A 20,587-nucleotide genomic window follows, 5' to 3' on the forward strand; every position below is an offset into this window, starting at 1 on the left:
AATTTATTGTAAAACTTGCAAATTCAATGGTCTACAAATTTCCACAGGAAATAAATTTTGGACCTTCGTGATTCATTGTGGTTCAGGTAAAATTAGTTTTGAGCTACACGAAACCAAGATGTTCAAATTATCTCCCTGTGTAGCAGGGAATTGTAACCACCTCTCACTGTAAAATTCTACACAGATAACATCAAGATGTCAGCATATTAATAGCATTTTATGAAGCAAATAATTGAAAAAGGCACAAACAATAATAGAATCATCATGTAAAGCATCTTACATAAAATATAAGTTTCAAATGAACATAATTAAATGTATAAGGCTTTGGAGATTACTTAAAATCATCAATCAATAGTTAAAATTGGTAGATGAATTATTCCTTCAAATAAAATGCTAAATCCAGTAATTCTCAGCTCTCTGTTGGGGGTTGCTTGAAAGAGAAAATGGCGAAAGAACTGTGACGCTGTTTTGCCAATACTCTAAGAATGCTCCTTTCACACATTGTATCATTACATTTTCTCCAATGAGTGAGGGTTATCATTATTGAAAAGGTCTTGGAACAGTTACTATGGGAACCGAAATAACTTGTATAGAGACCAAACTATATCTAGAGCTCAGTTTATTGGCAGCCACAATGACTCGATCTCAGTTCAATGATCTAATAAAAATCCACTGTTCTAAAACAAAACCCAAATGAACATCAAACATATCATAAGGGGACGGAATGCTGAAAACTGTAATGAGTCTAGATTCTTTTTAATGGTTCAAGACAGCACATTTATTCAGGAAGAACCGAACAGGAAGATTGTTGTTTTGATCACTAATTTTTAATGGAGTTTTCTGATTTTAACCCAGGATAATAGTAGCAATTCTTGGCTTTTGCTCATGACCATAGAGTCAGAGATGTACAGCATGGAAACAGACCCTTCGGTCCAAACTGTCCACGCCAACCAGATATCCCAACCCAATCTAGTCCCACCTGCCAGCACCCGGCTGATATCCCTCCAAACCCTTCCTATTCATATACACATCCAAATGCCTCTTAAATGTTGCAATTGAACCAGCCTCCACCATTTCCTCTGGCAGCTCATTCCACACCTGTACCACCCTCTGTGTGAAAAAGTTGCCCCTTAGGTCTCTTTTATATCTTTCCCCTCTCACCCTAAACCTATGCCCTCTAGTTCTGGACTCCCCGATCCCAGGCAAAAGACTTTGTTTCTATTTATCCTATCCATGCCCCTCATAATTTTGTAAACCTTTATAAGGTCACTCCTCAGCCTCCGACGCTCCAGGGAAACAGCCCCAGCCTGTTCAGCCTCTCCCTATAGCTCAAATCCTCCAACCCAGGCAACATCCTTGTAAATCTTTTCTGAACCCTTTCAAGTTTCACAACATCTTTCCAATAGGAAGGAGACCAGAATTGCACACAATATTCCAACAGTGTCCTATACCAATGTCCTGTACAGCCGCAACATGACCTCCCAACCCCTGTGACCACGTCTAAAAGTTTCTGTCTGTTATTGCTGGGCAAGGATAATGTATAGCTAAATTAGCTGACACTTATTGTCAAGTATTTAGTTAACAATGTTCAGGAATTTAGAAGAAAAACAACACTTGTGCAATTACATCTGAGATCATTGTCTTAGGAAAAGGGAAGGATGGAGAAAAATATAATCAGCTATTGACATTTTGAGATTCCACATTATATATAATAAAAGTAATAGACATTTGGTAGGACATAACTTGAGGATTGCTGAAAAACAAGACACATTCTGCTGAAAATGTTCATCTTGCACTCATCAAGACAATTCACAAGAATACTAATAAAGGAGAAAAGCAACATTTAAACTATAGGAGAGGAGAGTGTTGATTAGTTGACATTTAGACAACAAGCTGCCAGGTGATATATGCGATAAAGTTCAACCTCACAGTCAGACGTGTTCGCATATATGTGGGCTGACAAGACGCATAATATGATGTTCCTTTAAACCTTATAGCATCTATGGCTGGTTCTACACCAACATGAACTGATCAAATGGGAGAATTGCTATCACTAGATTTGAGCAGGTTTTTCACCTACACGATGAAGGACTCCTTCACATATCGATAAAAATGCAATGCCCATGGGCTGAATCTTATGGTTTTTTGGCTAAGTGTCAGTTTTGTTAAGTTGCATGGAGGGATTCTCTCTCCAAGGTCTAGCAAGATCTCGGACCATCTTTATCCAAACTCGCCTCATTAACTACCTAACCCACCTCTGGCATCCCTCTCACCCAATTCTAGTCTCATTCTATCACCTGATGTTAACAGAAGAACATAAACTCACCAGATAGCAACAAAAGTGGGATCCCTGGTGCTCTTAATCTTTTAAAAGTCCACTGGACACTGGACATTGGCATTCCAAAACTGCCCTCCATGTCAAAGGGAACTACTCACTCTCAAGAATGAGGCAACCCTGGAGAGGAACAGATGCAACAGTCAGGTATGTGGGAGGCAATGGCTTTCGGAGCCTAGATGGTGCAGGACCGCAGCCATGCAATGAGAACTTAATCATCTGGCTTTCCATGGCTAGGATGTCAGCTGCCATGGAAAGCCAAGTCCAAAATCTTCAGTGTTTGCTGGCTACATGCATTGACCTGTAGTCCACTGCCCCAGCTGTTGGTCCACATGACCAAAAGTATGGTAACAGGTGAATGGAGAGCTCAGTGCTCACTGTCGGTGTCCCTTTCTCACAAGGAGATGGGATGGTGTTAGGATGCACCCAGTCAGAAGAGCAATCACACTGAGGCCCCTCAGAAGCCTCCTCTCCAGGACACTCCAGAGGTGGTCTGGCCCTCCACTCTGCTTGCTCCCTCTGAATTTTGGATGTTCAAGCTAAGGATGGTCCACTTGCCTCGACCAGGATCCCTGACTGTCAGTTGTCTCCATGGACATTGGTGACAACTATTCCCCTAAGACTTTGCAAAATGGCTGCTTGCTTGCTGCACATACAGTATGCACCATATAAGCTGTTGGCACATGGTGCAGGTGTGAGATTAACAAAGCACAGTATCATACAGCAAGGTGTAGGAGTGATCTAGAAATTGCCATACACATGGTACCACAGACATAGAGAGGACAGGTATTGAGATCCTATGGTCAGACTTTCAAAAAGTAAAGGAAGTTAAACAATAAGAATTTAGAAGTAGTAATCTCTGGATTGATCCTAGTGCTGTATGCTAGCAAGAACAGAAACAGCAAGGTGGTAAAAACTCAATATGTGGCATAGAGATGGTGAAGGAGGGAGGACTTCAGTATTCTTAGGGCTGTGCAACCAAGTCTGGGGCAAAAGGCACCTATTCAAAAAAGGGATAGACAGGTTGCATCTCGACCAGACAGAGATAAATATCCTTAGAGGGACGTTAACTAGAACGTTTGAGTATGACTTAAATTCTAAAGGGGTTGAAAGAGAAAGAGAAAAGATAAATACGATGCATGGTTAGACCAATAGGCAGTGCTCAAGGTGGGAACAATTCCACGTTTGATAGGAATGGGCTAAGAGGAAATAATAAGTTATTAGATGGATTCAGGGCACAGGTAGACGCAAAAAACTTTATATCTGGGTCAGTGTGTATATGTATGAATACTTGGGCAAGTGACATGTACAGACATTTGTGGGGAAATGTTGCAGTTACAACTCGGCACCGTCCTCTTGAACTGTCGCACCAGTCCATCCGCTCCATCTATCACCATCACTCCCCACCTGCATCTGCCTATTGCCTTCCAAGCTACCTTCCACGCAGCCCCACACCCCTCCTATTTATCTCTCAGCCCATTCCACCTCCCACCCCTCTCACATTCCTGATGAAGGGTTTATGCTTGAAACGTCAACTCTCCTACTCCTCAGATGCTGCCTGACCTGCTGTGCTTTTTCAGTGCCACGCTTTTTGACTCAAAGATAGGCAGGCCTTAGTGTTATAGATTTCTGTATACAAGAGGCATAGGGAAGATTGGAAATGAGGAAAGCAGTAGATGTGGTAGTAATGATTAAGATTATAATGGCAGTATTCAAGAGAGGTCATCTATTTGGCGAGAACCAAAGAAATTCACATTTTTAGTGTCTATATTCCACTAGACAGTGGGAAATTCACTGTATAGATGAATAAATATGCAAAATTAAGTGAGTACTTAGAATGAAATGATTTGATTATCTATGTATGGATAGTAGTCGTGTAAAGTGCAAAGAGGGGCAGGCGTTCCTGAATGTATTCAAGAGAAAACTATACAACCGTGTGTCTCCAGGTCAATGAGAAGGGAGGCACATATCATTCCTGATTCTTGGGACTGACCATAATGTTCCAGGCTTCCTTAGACACCAAAATGGTACAAAAAAAAATTGGAGAACTGTAAATGTTACGCCCTTATTCAAAGCAGGATGGAAAACAAGCTCAGAAGCTACTAGTCAGTTAATTCATTTTGGATGATAGGAAAACATCTGTAAATAATATTCTGGGGCAAAATCAATAAACTGTTGGGCAACTGTAGATTAAATAAGGAAAGTTGGCAAAGATTTGTCAAGGGCAACTCATGTTTAATTCATTTCAGGTGGTTTGATGAGGTAATAAAAGGTTGATGATGGTAATGCAGTTGAGGCAATTTACTTGGCCTTCCAGAAGGCATCTGATAAAGTGCCACACAACGGACTTGAGGGAAAAGTTATAGCTCATGGAATAAAAAGACAACAGCAACATGGATGTGAAAATGGTTCAGTAACAGGGAACAGATTTGTGGTTAATTGACATTTTTTGGATTGCAGGAAGATTTGTGCTTGAGTTCCGCACGGTCAGTGTTGGGATCCTTGCTCTTCCTGATAAATATTGAACTAGACCTTTGTCTAAAGAGTGAAATTCAAAATTTGCAGATGAAATAAAACTTGGAAGCATTGTGATCTATGAGAAAGATGGCATAGAACTTCAAAGGAACATGCACAAGCTGGAGGAATGAACAGGCAAGTTGCAGCTGAAATTCAGTTCAGGGAAATGTGAACTGATGCATGTTACTGAGACAGGCAATATAATACAAAATGTATAATTCTAAAGAGGATGCAAGATTGCAGGGATCAGGATGCATATAAGCATAAGTCATCGAAAGCGGTAGGACAAGCTGAGAGAGGTGTTAATCAAACATACAATAGCATTTACTATTATCAGGGACACAGGTTAGAACAGCACAGAGTGAAATACGTCCACAGAGGCCAGTATCCTATCACCAAGTCATTTACACGTGGCAAACTGATCCAGCTTTCTCACAGCCAGCTCTCAGAGTGAACAGTCTGACACTTCTGCTTTTTTTTAAAACACACTCCTGTTCTTATCTTTCTCTGATTGCAGGTTGGTGCTGTTAATCTGGTGCAAATTCATATTCTGTGAGATCCACCTGGCTCACCTCATTACAATCATTACATCTGGGAGGCTGTTAAGTGCATAAACAGAGATTATGTTAAAATTGTCCTAAATATCAATTTGGCTTCAAGTGGGGTATTATACCCAGTTCTTAAGCCAAACTTTAGGAAATATGTGAAAGTATTAGAAAAGTGCAGGGAAGATTTATGAGAATGGTTCCAGGATGAGGAACTTCATTTCCGCAGATAAATTTGGAAAAGTTGGGACTGTTTGCCTTTGAGAAGAGAAAGATGAAAGGAGATTTGACTGACATATTCAAAATCACAAGTGGTGTGGACAGAATAGATTAACTGCTGCCAGTAGTGAAAGGGGTCACAGGATTAGACAATTGGCAAAAGAACAATGGTGACATGAGGTGAAGTTTTTTTGAAAAAGAATGTAGTTAAGATCTGGAATATGTTGCCTAAGAATCTGGTGGAGACATGTGCAATTGAGGCATTTGGGAGGGAACTGGATTGTTATCTAAAAAGAAAGAGTATGCAGTGCTAAAGGGGGGTACTCAAGGGGAGGTACTAGGTGAATTGCTCTTTCAAAGAGGTGGCACAGATAAGACAGATAATCTCCTTCTATGCTATTACAGCTTTGTCACGCTAAAGAAAATTGGAGATTTTCATTAGCGAAATAAATCCCAAATCCTCCCTTAGAATAACATTTAAAAAAAATAGATTGTACATTTAATACAACTTGATTGTATTGCGTGTGAACAACAGAATGGCACTAATCTTCTTAAACTGTCATGTTGATTATTGGCTGAACAATATATGTTTATTGTTAAAGTATTAAAAAGTCTTCAAGTACAATTCTTCTTACCTTCCTGTCTTTTCCACTAGTTATTATTTGATATTCCTCAGGATGGTAACAAACACACTTAAAAAGGGTATTTGCCAAAATCATTTGATTTCTTGCATAGCGTCTATAAGAGATAAAATGTAATTTAGAGAGATTAATAATCGTCAGTAGTTTTCAAAGCCAAGGCCAAAGTTCCCAATTCAGAGGTGAACAAAAATGCTCCATGTCCCACCCACTTCAATTTCTCCCTTTATTCCCAAAGATTCTCATACTAGGTTACAGCTCATCCGCCCATTCATATTCAGGTGATAGACTGTAACCTTTGAGTATCAGCAGGTTATTTGGTCATATTGTGCTCAACATGGGGTGCATATTTTGAGTATGACCTCCATATAAGATTTTAATATGCAGTCCTTGAAAAATGATAACTTTTCAATGTTATGATCCTAAATGAGACACTTGATCTATTTAAAGTAGACAAAGTTTGAAATCCTAGGCTATCATGATAAAGCCATGGGATTCAATATATCTTTTTAAACAAACAAACTGAGAACAAAGTTAGAATTTTAAAATGATCTACAATAGATAAAACTCAGTCTATAATTCAAAATCAACAGAAGGTAAACATAACAGAAACTGTGGTTGAACTCCCCATCATAAAACATCAAATAGCAGATATGGTCAAGTTAGATCCCACAGATTTCTCAGCAATTTACCCAAATGTTAGTAACACTGTGGGTCTCAAAATCTTATTAAAACACTGCCTCCTTCACAAAATTGCTCCAACTTAGTCTGCTTGCAAGAGACAATCTCAACTTTTAACTAAACCAAACTTCAATGAATACCACTGCCTCAGAATTTCTCTGCAACTCAATCTTTCTCACTTGCACCAAATAAGTACTGCTTGTGGGTCTCCTTCAGTTGCATTGAACTGACATCTTCTCCAACAGTTTTTTTTCAACTCTGTTGAGCTGATAAGTGCTCCAGGGCTTACCAGAACCCCACCTTCTCAGCAGAGAGAACTATCAAGCAGCTTTCCCAAAGCTTCATCTGTACTGAGATAGCCAACATGCAGCATTTTAGCTGAAAAGAGCTTCTTCCCTATTCCTAAACAACTCTCACTGACAACTGACTCATCCTTATCTTTGTTCTTGGACATGGTCAAATGTAGCATTGGAACATCTTGTGCCTTTAATGTTACAATCCCAAGCTACTAACTCTCCCCACCTTCAAACATACTATCTCTCAAAGACATAGTTTTGAATAAGTAAAAGCTATCTTTGATGACCTTGCACATAGCTTTATCTTCTTTGTGCCTCACTATCACATCTGATCTCTGAAATAGAATCAAAGTATCATAAATCGTAAGGATGCCATCAAGCATTATGATTTCAAGAGGACATGCTTTTCTGAGTAGGATACAAGAAGCATTTCACTGTTATTTCATTGTAACATTTATTGTCTTTTCTTTCTTAATAATTCTTAGCTGCAGTTTTTCTATTTAGCTTAAGTATCCTCTGGTTTCGGTTCTCTAAATTTAGCACCAAGATAACCACTTGTGCATTGCCTAATCATGTCATCCCACCATTGACAGCCGTACTTTCAGCCACTTAGACTTAAATGATCTGGAATTTGCTCCAAACACCTCCATCTTTCTACCTCCTTCTCTTCTTTTAATACCATTTTTGAATTTTGGTTACCCCAACTAATTCATCATTATTTCTCTAATTAAACCTGTCTGTAGCATCTTCGGATAATATATCACATACAAAATCTTTAATATAATTTTGCATTTGTTGTCAGTTATATTGTGGATCAATTATGTGCTGCTACTCAGTGAAAGTTTGAAAATAAGCATAAACTACGGTTGAAAAGGCATTGCTTCTCATCTATGTAACTTAGTTCCAAATGAATCATGATGAGAATTGAGAAAATCTTGACAATGATTCAATCTAACAACATGGCACTGGACTTCTCCAAACACAGAACCAATCCAGATGCAGTTCACATTTTAAAGCCAATACCACCATCTGCTGGTAGATATGGGTGAACACAAATTCTCAGGTGTATTTGCCTCAATTTAAACAAGAGACAGAATTTTTTTTTCGCTAAGTCCCAGTTCAGTCAAAGTTCTTGTAGGGTTTTTCATTGTGAGACCTAGTGAGGTCTCTCACCAGATATAACCAAACTTACTGCATTAATTACCTACAGTGCCCTATGACGTCTCTCACATCTGATTCCAGCCCCATCTTACCATGTGTTGTTCCCAGAGCAACTAACCACTTAGTGGATATTTTGAGCAAGGCCAGCAACCCTTTCACCTGTAACATTTGATGTAAGTCCAAGATCGGTGCAGTGTCAGAGTGCACTCACTTCTCAATGACATTGACTGGTCACTCAGTCACAGCAAAACCTCCAAGTTACTGCACAAGCTGAGCCTCAAAGTGATTGATGATGGAGACATATCCACGGTTATGAGGGTGCAGCATGTTTCACTGTATGGGGAAGTGTACTCAGCCCTGAGATGCTGTTTGATAGTATGCAACATGAAGGTTGTTCAGATCAAGCAGTGAGTTGAACTGCCAGGTACCCACTCTGGTTTCTACATCACATCTTCTCAATGTCTAGCTTGTTTGGCAAGATAGAAAGACCAAAGAAGTTAGAAGCTAGCAAGGTAGAAAGTTGAATATTAATGAATCAATTTGGGTCATCAACAAGCATTAACAAGCAATAATTCTCCTCAATTGGCATCTCACCACTGCCTAGAGAGAAACTTTCTACTCCATTCCAGTGTTGGCAATGCCATCTTCCAGAAAAAAAATTCAATTGAAGCCTATCTACCCTTTCTAGTGCATGTTAAAGATCCTAGGTTCTATTCAAAAAGAACAGGGAGATCTTGAGATATTTATTCTTTGACTAACCTCATTAAAATGCATTATCTGATCCCTCATCTCATTAGTGTCTGTAAAGTATTTATATATACAAATTGTCTGTCATGTTTATCTACAGATGTATTTTTTCGTCAACCTGTTCAGAAATGTTATTACATTCTAAAACACATTTACTCTTTTACAGTATTAAACAAGTGGACTTGAAACCGGCCCTCTGGCTCAGTGGTAGGGATACCACCATTGTGCCATAAGCACCCTATGCTAACCATATCACAACAGTAAGTACAGTTAATAGCTGTGTTGCATTGTCAGATCTTCTATGGACATGAAAGGCATGATATAAATACAAGTTCGTTCAAGTAAATGCAATCTTAAAAACTAGTGGTTTATACAATTCAAAATATTTGCAGTTTCTTATTTTACAAGTTCCTCAAATACAGTTATTATCCCCCTATTTCATGCAGAGCTAAAGCTATCTTTGATGACTGCGCACAGATTATTCCACTCTATTAGTATTCGTCTATCACAACTGACCTAAAATAGAATCACAGCATCAGATTTGGTGTCTGCAGGAATTTTGATTTCAACATGGAGATTTCAACATTATTACTACACTGGAGGCAGTGCTGGATCTCTTCATTAATATCTACTTCCCAAGATTATGCCACACTTGGGCAAAAAGGTGGTCGTGGGCAGTGGTGGGTGGAGCATTGGTGTGGCAGTGTGCTCCTTGCGCTGTTTTTGCCTGGCTTCCACCTTTTCCTGACAGCAAGTCTTGAGGTGTTTAATGGAATTTACTGGAAGTTCTCAAAGGTCTCCCTGTGGACCTTGATGATCAGGGTTTGTGGAGGCGGGGGGGGTTTGTTGGTGGTGTTTGCTCCACAATGCCAGGCCAAGTTGGTGGAGGGCCTTTGTCTTGCTGATGTTCAGGATGAGACCCAAGGTGCCGATGACAGTATGGAGTTTGTCCTTTGAGTTTGTACATATGCAAACATCATCCAAGTCTTGCAGATTGATGACACTAGGTGGATGCCTTTGGTTTTGCCTTGAAGGTGGTAGAGATTGAATCATTTCTGCTGGTTCTGTAGGTTAGTTCCACTCTAAGTGGGGACCTTGTCAGTGGGGAGGTGAAGCATTTCAGCTAGGTAGACCTAGAACAGTGTTGGGTGATGACGCAATGGGGAATGGATTGATGGTGGAACCATTTGTCATTACCATGACTTTAATGTCTTGTGGAGCAGGCAAAGAATGGTACAAACTTTGTGGTGCAGCCATAGCAGAGGTGAACACTCCATAATACTTTCTGGTTGATGGTGTTAAAGACCTTTGTAGGGTTGAAGAAAGCCATGTACAGTGATAGGTTATTTTCTCCCATCTTTCTCCCTCCATCTGTTCTTTGATGACTGTTCACCCTTACTAGGTCAACTATTTTTGTCTGATACACCAGTCTGAAGCTCCTCCAAATGGTTTTTCAGTGTCATGGCTGCCACATAGGATGCAACCTACTTGTACTGGAGGTGAGGAGTTCTGGAGGTAGAAAGGCAACTTGATGAAGTCACGGTGGTAGCACTACAGAACCCTGCATCCTCCTACCTCCACCATTCTTGGCTTTCCCACCCAGCTGCCAATGGAGGATCTTAAGTCGTCAACTATGACCAATTAAGCATCACGTAAGGGACTATTCCCGCCTAGACTGCAATTTTCTCAACTCCAGACTGAATATGCTGTGGTGCAGTCCTGCAATGCATGTTAGAAAGATCAGAAACTCATTTAATAACTGCAAAGAAAATAACTATATCATAATGAGTCAAAAGGTGTGCGAGAAACTAATTTTTTACAATTAATTTGAAAGTCCAGTGGCTAAGTTTTTAACCATCTAAAATGTATAAATCCTCAAAATCTGTACAGTTTATGTGTATTTTAGATCACTCAAAAACTACCCATTTGCACCATGTTAAAATTGCAATTAAAACAGAACTAAGCCTTATCTTCGAAACATGCAGTAAAATGAACTCCATTTCCTGGCCCTGACCAATAGAAGCCTGGTTGTGAATTTAAAAGCCCTGTCCATCCAAAAGGATAATGTTTAAAAGGTGAAAGTTTTAAAATATGTGGTGGAGTAAATGAATATTATGTAAGAGTCCTGATTGATGGAGCTTTTAAATAGGTAAGTAGTAAGGTTGAGGGGGAGGTGTTGTAAATTGAGCAGCAGCTGAGGCGCATGGTTCAGATGGTAGGAAATGACATTTGAATATTCATAAGACCATAAGGCATAGTAGCAGAATTAGGCCATTCAGCCCACCGAGTCTACTTCACTATTTGATCATGGTTGCTTTGTTTCTCAACACCATTCTGTTGTCTTCTCCCTGTAACACTTAATCCTCTTACTGATCAAGAACCTATCCATCTCTGTCTTGAATACACTCAATGTCTTCATCTCCATAGCCTTCTGTTACAATGCATTCCACAGATTCACTACCCTCTGCCTGAAGAAATTCCTCCTCATCCCAGTTCTAAACTGGTCCTCTCACTCGGAGGCTGCGCCCTCAGGTATCAATATTTTACTATTCGTGGAAACATCCACTCTATCCAGCCCTCTCAGTATTTTGTAAGTTTAAATGTGATCCTTCTAAATTCCATAGGGTATAGACCCAAAGTCCTCAACTGATCGTCAAATGACAAGCTATCATTCCTCAATACTAACTGTCCCTCCACCTATCTTTGATTCATATGCAAATTTATCAACAATGCCCTTCGTCCTTTGTCCAGATCATTAACGTATGATGTGAATGATTGTGGTCCCAACACTGACCCCTGCAAAACTCCACAAGTCATTGGCTGCCATCCTGAAAAAGACCCCTTTATCTCCAATCTCTGTCTTCTGCCATTCAGCCAATCCTCTCTCCATGCCAGTACTATCTGCTGACCTTGACTGCTCATGTACGCTCATTGAATTTCTTGTAGTAATGCATCCAGATTTTTGTGGTTTGACTCCCAAGTATCTTTTGCCAATCCATTCTGAACATGTGGCTAGAGGGCTGCTTGGTCTTTCTCCCCTTCTCTTACAAACTCTCTCCTGCTTTCCAGTCTAGAACAGTGTTTCAACAATCTTGGGCAGTATGAGCCATGCTTCAATGTCTCTCAGGTTAAAATTTCTTCCGGCATGACTGCCAGGACCAGTTACATCCACAATACGTTTCTACTTTAAGAGGTGAAAATTATCTTTAAGCAGTGCAGTGTAGTTTTATGGGTGCCAACCAGTCATATTGGCCTCCTGCTGGTGCATCTAGCAAGGCTTGTGGTGGCTGCACACTAAAATCAACAAGATTATCAGGCAGCATGAAGTCGATGTTCCAGCTGCATCAAGACGCATTTTGCACCATTTTTTGTTGCAAATGGATGTAGGAACCAGTCAACTGTATTCAGTAAGCAACATGCAATCAATGCAAGACAGTCAGTTGGATGCAGTTAGTGATGTCAAATCATTACTTTTTAAAAATTCATTCATAAGATGTGGGCATCACTGGCTGGGCCAGCATTTATTGCCCATCCTTAATTGTGCAGTCAACCACATTTCTGTGTATCTGGAGTTACATGTAGGCCAGACCTGGAAGAACTGTAGTTTCCTCCTGAAAAGGACATGAGTTAACCAGATGAATTTTCCGACAGTAAACAACTGTTTGTCAACCAAATTCACTATTAGACTCTCAATTTCAGTTTTTATTGAATTCACATTCTATCATCTGACATAGAGTCATAGAGACGTACAGCACGGAAACAGACCCTTCAGTCCAACCCATCCATGCCTACCAGATATCCCAACCCAATCCAGTCTCACCTACCAGTACCCAGCTCATATTCCTCTAAACCCTTCCTATTCATATACCCATCCAGATGCCTTTCAAATGTTGCAATTGTACTAGCCTCCCTAACTTCCTCTGGTAGCCCATTCAACACGCGCTCTACCTTCCGTCTGAAAAAGTTGCCCATTAGGTCTCTTTTACCCTAAACCTATGCCCTCTAGTTCTGGATTTCCCAACCCCATGGAAAAGACCTTGTCTATTTACCTTATCCATGTCCCTCATGATTTTATAAACCTCTACTAGGTCGCCCCTCAGCATTTGATGCTCCAGGGAAAACAGCCCTAACCTACTCAACCTCGCCCTTTCGCTCAAATGCTTCAATTCTGGCAACATCCTTATAAATCTTTTCTGAACCCTTTCAAGTTTCACAACATCATTCGATAGGAAGGAGACCAGAATTGCATGCAATATTCCAAAAGCGGCCTAATCAATGTCCTGTACAGTCACAACATGACCTCCCAACTCCTGTACTCAATACTCTGACCAATAAAGGAAAGCATACCAAATGCCTTCTTCACTATCCTAACTACCTGCGACTCCACTTTCAAGGAGCTATGAACCTGCACTCCAAGATCTCTTTGTTCAGCAACACTCCCTAAGACCTTACCATTAAGTGTACAAGTTCTGCTAAGATTTGGTTTCCCAAAATGCAGCACCTCACATTTATCTAAATTAAACTCCATCTGCCACTTCTCAGCCCATTGGCTCATCTGATCAAGGTCCCGTTGTAATCTGACGTAATCTTCACTGTGCACTACACCTTCAATTTTGGTGTCATCTGCAAACTTACTAACTATACCCCTTAAGCTCACATCCAAATCATTTTCTAAATTATGAAAAGTAGTGGACCCAGCACTGATCCTTATGGCACTCCACTGGTCACAGGCCTCCAGTCTGAAAAACAACCCTCCACCACTACCTTCGAGCCAGTTCCAAACGGCAATTTCTCCCTGTAATCCATGAGATGTAATCTTGCTAATCAGCCTCTCACAAGGAACCTTGTCGAACGCCTTACTGAAGTTCATGTAGATCATTCTACTACTCTGCCCTCATCAATCTTCTTTGTGACTTCTTCTAAAAACTCAATCAAGTTTGTGAGACATGATTTCCCATGCACAAAGCCATGTTGACTAGCCCTAATCAGTCCTTGCCTTTCCAAATACATGTACATCCTGTCCCTCAGGATTCCCTCCAACAACTTGCCCACTACCGACATCAGGCTCACTGGTCTATAGTTCCCTGTCTTGTCCTTACCACCTTTCTTAAGCAGTGGCACCACGTTAGCCAACCTCCAGTCTTCCGGCACCTCACCTGTGACTATCGATGATACAAATATCTCAGCAAGAGGGCCAGCAATCACTTTCCTAGCTTTCCACAGAGTTCTAGGGTAAACCTGATCAGATCCTGGGGATTTATTCACTTTTACGCGTTTCAAGACATCCAGCACTTCCTCCTCTGCAATATAGATATTTTTCAAGATGTCACCATCTATTACCCTACATTCTATATCTTCTATGAACTTTTCCACAGTAAACACTGATGCAAAATACTCATTTAGGATTTTCCCCATCTCCTGCGGCTCCACACAAAGGCCGCCTTGCAGATCTTTGAGGGGCCCTATTCTCTCCCTAGTTACCCTTTTGTCCTTAATGTATTTGTAAAAACCATTTGGATTCTCCTTAACTCTATTTGCCAAAGCTATCTCATGTCCCCTTCTTGTCCTCCTGATTTCCCTCTTAAGTATACTCCTACTGCCTTTCTACCCTTCTAAGGATTCACTTGATCTATCCTGTCTATACCTGACATATATCACCTTTCTATAACTACCAGCCTTTCCTTTCACCCAAACAGGCATTTACTGTCTCTGCACTCTCATTATCTCATTTCTAAAGGCTTCTCATTTTCCAGCCATCCCTTTACCTGTGGACATCTGCCCCCAATCAGCTTTTGAAAGTTCTTGACTAATACTGTTGAAATTGGCCTTTCTCCAATTTAAAACTTCAACTTTTAGATCTGGTCTATCTTTTTGCATTACTGTTTTAAAACTAATAGAATTATGGTCACTGGCCCCAAAGTGCTCCTCCACTGACACCCCAATCACCTGCCGTGCCTTATTTCCCAAGAGTAGCTCAAGTTTTGCACCTTCTGTATAGTAGGTACTTCCACATGCTGAATCAGAAAAGTCTCTTGTATACACTTAACAAATTCACTCCATCTAAACCCTTAACACTACGGTCTATGTTTAGAAAGTTAAAATCCTCTACCATAACCATCCTATTATTCTTACAGATAACTCAGATCTCCTTACAAATTTGCTTCTGAATTTCCCTGTGACTATTAGGGGATCTATAATACAATTCCAAAAGGTGATTGTCCCTTTCTTATTTCTCAGTTCCACCCAAATAACTTCCCTGGATGTATTTCCATGAATACCTTCCCTCAGTACAGCTGTAATGCTATCCCTTATCAAAAATGCCACTCCCCCTCCTCTCTTGCCTCCCTTTCTGCCCTTCCTGTAGCATTTGTAACCTGGAACATTAAGCTGCCAGTCCTGCCCATTCCTGAGCCACATTTCTGTAATTGCTATGATATCCCAATCCCATGTTCCTAACAATGCCCGGAGTTCATCTGCCTTCCTGTTAGGCCCTTTGCATTGAAATAAATGCAGTTTAATTTATCAGTCCTATCTTGTTCTCTGCTTTGTCCATACCTGTCCTGACTAGGTGGGCGGCACGGTGGCTCAGTGGTTAGCACTGCTGCCTCGCAGCGCCAGAGACCCGGGTTCAATTCCCGACTCAGGCGACTGACTGTGTGGAGTTTGCACGTTCTCCCCGTGTCTGCGTGGGTTTCCTCCGGGGGCTCCGGTTTCCTCCCACAGTCCAAAGATGTGCAAGTCAGGTGAATTGGCCATGCTAAATTGCCCGTAGTGTTAGGTAAAGGGGTAAATGTAGGGGTATGGGTGGGTTACGCTTCGGCGGGTCGGTGTGGACTTGTTGGGCCGAAGGGCCTGTTTCCACACTGTAAGTAATCTAATCTAATCTAGTTGGTTCTTTTCTCAGCTGCACAAGTCTCGGAATGATCTCTTTCCTCACTATCTCTCTGGGTCCCACAAATGCTCCACCCCACCACCAAATTACTAGTTTCATTCCTCCCGAGCAGCTCTAGCAAATGTTCTTGCCAGTATATTAGTCCCCTGACATAGCCAGACTTGAACCCGGGTCCCTAGAACATTACCTAGGTCTTCAGATTTATAACGTTTAGTGATAATACTTATATTAAATTATTATTTCATGAAATATTTTTGTGGAAATTGAAGAATCATTTTTGTGAAATAGGGACACAATTAGTCTTGTTATTATTCAAAAATTAAATTAAATAACATTTCAATTATTTTTATGTAACAAAAAAGCACAAAAATATAGCCCACAACAGTGTACTTAATTATTTCATTTTCTGGAGCCTCAAAATTACTGTTGCTGTACACAGCAATGATTTAAAGAGGAAATCCGCTGATGCAGGAGCATGAAATTAGGAATATTGAATTTGGCCATTGCAGTGACATCACAGATACATACATTTCATGATTAAAAGTACATTTGCAAAGACTTACATTATATCCCAGATGATGCAGGTACCATCATAACTTGCTGTTACACATTCTTGGTCATTTTTCTTAATTTTAATACATGACACAGTTGATGTGTGCTCCTTCAGACCTGCAGAAAACTTATGGCTTTTTGCAAATATTTCCCATATTCGTATCTGAAATTAGAAAAGTAAAGATTGATTTAAAATGGGCAATGGGAATAATAATCAAATGGAGATGGCAAAGCAGAATTTCCACAAGTGGAATGTGATATAATACAGACATTATACCTTCAATACAGCAGAATATAGAGCACAACGTTCCCTTTTCTGGAGATGGTGAAAATGAGAAATACAGTAATCAGATCAGTTGGCCTTTGTGAAAAATTTGTTTCTTCGCACGAACTCACTAATTAAAGTTGGGCAAGAATGACCTCAACTAATCACATCCCTGATCACCTTCATCCTCACAGTCAAGAAATGGGGCTGGTTTCCAGACTGTAAACCATGGTAACCAAGCTTTGGAGTGGGGCCACCATTATCCCCAATCAGGAAGCAATTAAAGCACGAATTGGGGTCAAATGGATAACCTCTGACAGCATCTTTGCTTTTGCCTCTGACCCAAGATCCCGACCCCTAGGAAGCTGATATGAAGTACTCACCTTATTGCTACTGAATTCCCCAAGCAGTAGGCGTTAACTGACAGACTTGAAGGCCCAGAAGCGTCATTGCTGACTGAGCTTCTGGAGACTTTCATCATGTGTTGAGTTCTATGAGTCACTGAGAAACTCATCCATGCTGGCCTGTCAGTTCTTAATAAGCTAATTGGTGGGTGATTGGACAGGTTTTTTTTCTGGCATTGTGGTGGTGTGTTAGTAACCACCTAATAATACACCTGCCCCCCTACTTTACACAGAATTTGGGAAATTTCCACCAAGATAATGAAGATTCTGTAGAATATAGGGATTCCATGCAGAGGAATGAAAGATGTAATTTGCAATCATTGAGATACCATGTGGACCACAACTGCAGTTAATTTTTTATTTTTTTATTTTATTAAACAAATTACAAAACAGTTTACAAAAAACATTGACAGCTGTACACAAAAGACAGCAGTTTTACAAGGGAGAGGAGCAGCAAAGCTAGGCCCCGAACCCTACCGTTCAACCATTTTACAGGGAGGAGGACAAACCTCAAATCCCAGTTCCACATGTGACAAGACAGTGACAATGACATTTATACATTAGACAATACCGTTACATACAAAAGTGCAGACAGTACAGACCCAGCAAGCCCCCGCCCCTCCCACCTTCTGACCGCTCTAAGGCAGCCCGCCCCTACCCACCTTCCGGTTCTCAGTCCACCCCATGCCCCTTCCAGTTCTCGGTCCGCCCTGACACACCTTTCGACCACCTCTAGGACAGCCCGCCCCGGTACCCGCCCAGGGTGACAACTGCAGTTAATAGCTGTGATGTATCAATTGCAATGACAAAGGGATCAAGTCCCACCTGCTCCAGAGGTGAGTCACAAACGCATGTAAATGAGATGATTGAAAGTATCAATTGCAGTGTCAGTAATGGCAAGAGAAACAAAGTTCATAGAATGCTTATTCACAGCCATCTAGCAGGCACTCTGGTTTCTATAAAAACAGACTAAGTTCGACTGCATGTATGACATAGATAACAGCGTGAGTGAATCAATTTAAGGAATGTTGAAATCACAGAACCTAAATGACCAGCTTTTACTTTGGAGCTGATACAGCATGAGTACAGAATCAGATTCTTCTTTACAGAAAATCAAAAAGATTTACAAGAAAAATAATTCTAGATGAATTGATTCGGCTGAGAATATGAGAAGGGAGGATCCAGGGACAGGTAGCAGTACCTTGAGATAGTAGGACAGATCATGTATTGCACCAGCAGAATGTGAGAGCTCCGAGACACCAAACTTTTAAGGGCAAACAGTATCTGTGGGATTCATTGAACTGAAGGCCAGGCTGCAGAAACTGCAACACATTAGGGAGAGTGAAGGTTCTGGACACTTCATACCAGGAGGCAGTAACTTCTCTAGTTTAGGGTCTTCTGATTTAGTTAGGGACAAAAGGATCTTGACTGCAAGTGAAGAAGATAAGGAATTGAGAAGATTCAAATGGAGAAAACTCAGCCTTTGTGATTGCATGTCAGTTTGAGATGCTTATAACTTCTAAGGAAAAAAATTGGGACTGTAGGGTAGATTAACAAACTGACCAGAGGCAAAAGGTGTGGTGCTAGAAAAACACAGCCGGTCAGGCAGCATCGAGGAGCAGGACAGTTGACATTTCAAGTATAAGCTTTTCACCAGGATTGTGGGGGGCCCAAGGGAGCTAAGAGATAAATGGGACAGGAGGTGGGGGTGGGGGGGGAGGTAGCTGGGAATGCGATAGGTAGATGAAGATGGGGGGGCAATGGTGAGAGGTCAGAGTGGAGGGTGAGTGGATAGGTGGGAAGGAAGATGGACTGGGATTGGACAGTTCAAGAGGGTGGTGCTGAGTTGGAGGACTGAATCTGAGATAAGGTAGTGGAAGGGGCAATGAGGAAACTGGTGATATCCACATAGATCCCGTGTGGTTGGAGGGTCCCAAGGCAGAAGATGAGGCATTCTTTCTCCAGGCATCAGGTGGCTATAATTTGGCAGTAGAGGAGGCCCAGGATTTGAAAGTCCTTGGCGGAGTGAGAGGAAGAGTTGAAGTGTTCGGCCACAGGGTGGTGGAATTGTTTGGTGCGTGTGTCCCAGATGTTCTCTGAAACATTCTGCAAGTTGGCGTCCTGTCTCTGTGATGTAGAGGATACCACACTGAGAGCAATGGACATAGTAGATGACATGTGTGGAGGAGGAGGAAAATCTCTGCTGGATGCGGAAGGATTCTTTGGGAACTTGGATGAAGCTGGGGGGGAGGGTGGGTGTGATGGGGGTGGTATGGGTGCAGGTTTTCCCCTCTTGTAGTACCAAGAGAAGGTGCTGAGAGTGGGAGTGGAGGGTAGGAGTTGTGGACCAATTTAGTCTCGGAGGGAATGGTCTCTGCAGAACACTGATAGGGGTGGGGAAGGAAATATATCTATAGTGTTTGTAGGTGGCGGATGGGGTGGAAGGTGAGGACCGGGGGATCCACACAGCCACCCAGAGAGTGTTGGCTGTGTGGAATGCTCTGCCCCAGAGGGCAGTGGAGGCCCAGTCTCTGGATTCATTTAAGAAAGAGTTGGATAGAGCTCTCAAAGATAGTGGAATCAAGGGTTATGGAGATAAGGAAGAGGATACTGATTAGGAATGATCAGCCATGGCGGTGCAGGCTCACCTATTGTCTCCTGCACCTATTGTCTATTGTCTATTGTCTACTGTTCTTGCTGCAGTTGGAGAGGTGGGGTTCAAGGGCAGAGGTGCGGCAAGTGGAGGGAATGTGCTGGAGGACATCATTGACCATGTGGGAGGGGCAATTGCTGTCCTTGAAGAAGGACTAGTGTGGTAGAGAGGGCTTCCAATTAAATTGCGGGACTGAGGGATCAAGTATGATAATATGTAACAAGTTAAGGAGAGAAAACTAATCAAGAGAACCAAGTAGTAAAAAGGGCAGGCAAAATTGGAACCTACAAATTTAGGAAGGTGCTAGCAGATAAGATCAGCGATTACAAAGATGGTAAAATGAAGATTACTGGCTCTGTAGTTGAATGCATATAGAACTTGTAACAAAATGGGTGAATTGACAGCTCAAACAGAAAGATATATGCGTGCTCTAATCATTAATACAGAGATAAAAGAAGTCAAAAGTTGAAACTGAATATTGAAAACTACGTGACATTTCAGAAGGACAGGGAGCTAGGAAAATGGGGAGGGATAGTTCTGTTAATTAAAGGTGATATATTAGTACATGATAAAAATTGGCCTTAATTGTAAGCATAAAGATTAGAATCTGTTTGTGGAGGGATATGAAATTGTAAAGGCAGCAAGTAACATGTGGAATAGATTACAGGGCCCTAGGAGCAAG

General features: G+C 41.2%; 1 protein-coding gene across 1 annotated transcript in view; it reads right to left on the minus strand.

The window, feature by feature from the left end:
- cfap52 (cilia and flagella associated protein 52) overlaps positions 1 to 20,587 on the minus strand; it is an 86,467-nt gene that overhangs the window by 19,584 nt on the left and 46,296 nt on the right. Inside the window, exons 11-12 of the mRNA XM_043714591.2 lie at positions 16,595 to 16,746; positions 6,252 to 6,354 (exon numbers count right to left, since the gene is read on the minus strand). Coding sequence (XP_043570526.2) covers positions 6,252 to 6,354; positions 16,595 to 16,746 — 255 coding nt within the window. The remainder of the gene's footprint in view (positions 1 to 6,251; positions 6,355 to 16,594; positions 16,747 to 20,587) is intronic.

This window comes from Chiloscyllium plagiosum, unplaced genomic scaffold (assembly GCF_037043375.1).
Source record: "Chiloscyllium plagiosum isolate Xiang-an unplaced genomic scaffold, Cpla_swu_hap1 HiC_scaffold_25, whole genome shotgun sequence".
Lineage (NCBI taxonomy): Eukaryota > Metazoa > Chordata > Chondrichthyes > Orectolobiformes > Hemiscylliidae > Chiloscyllium > Chiloscyllium plagiosum.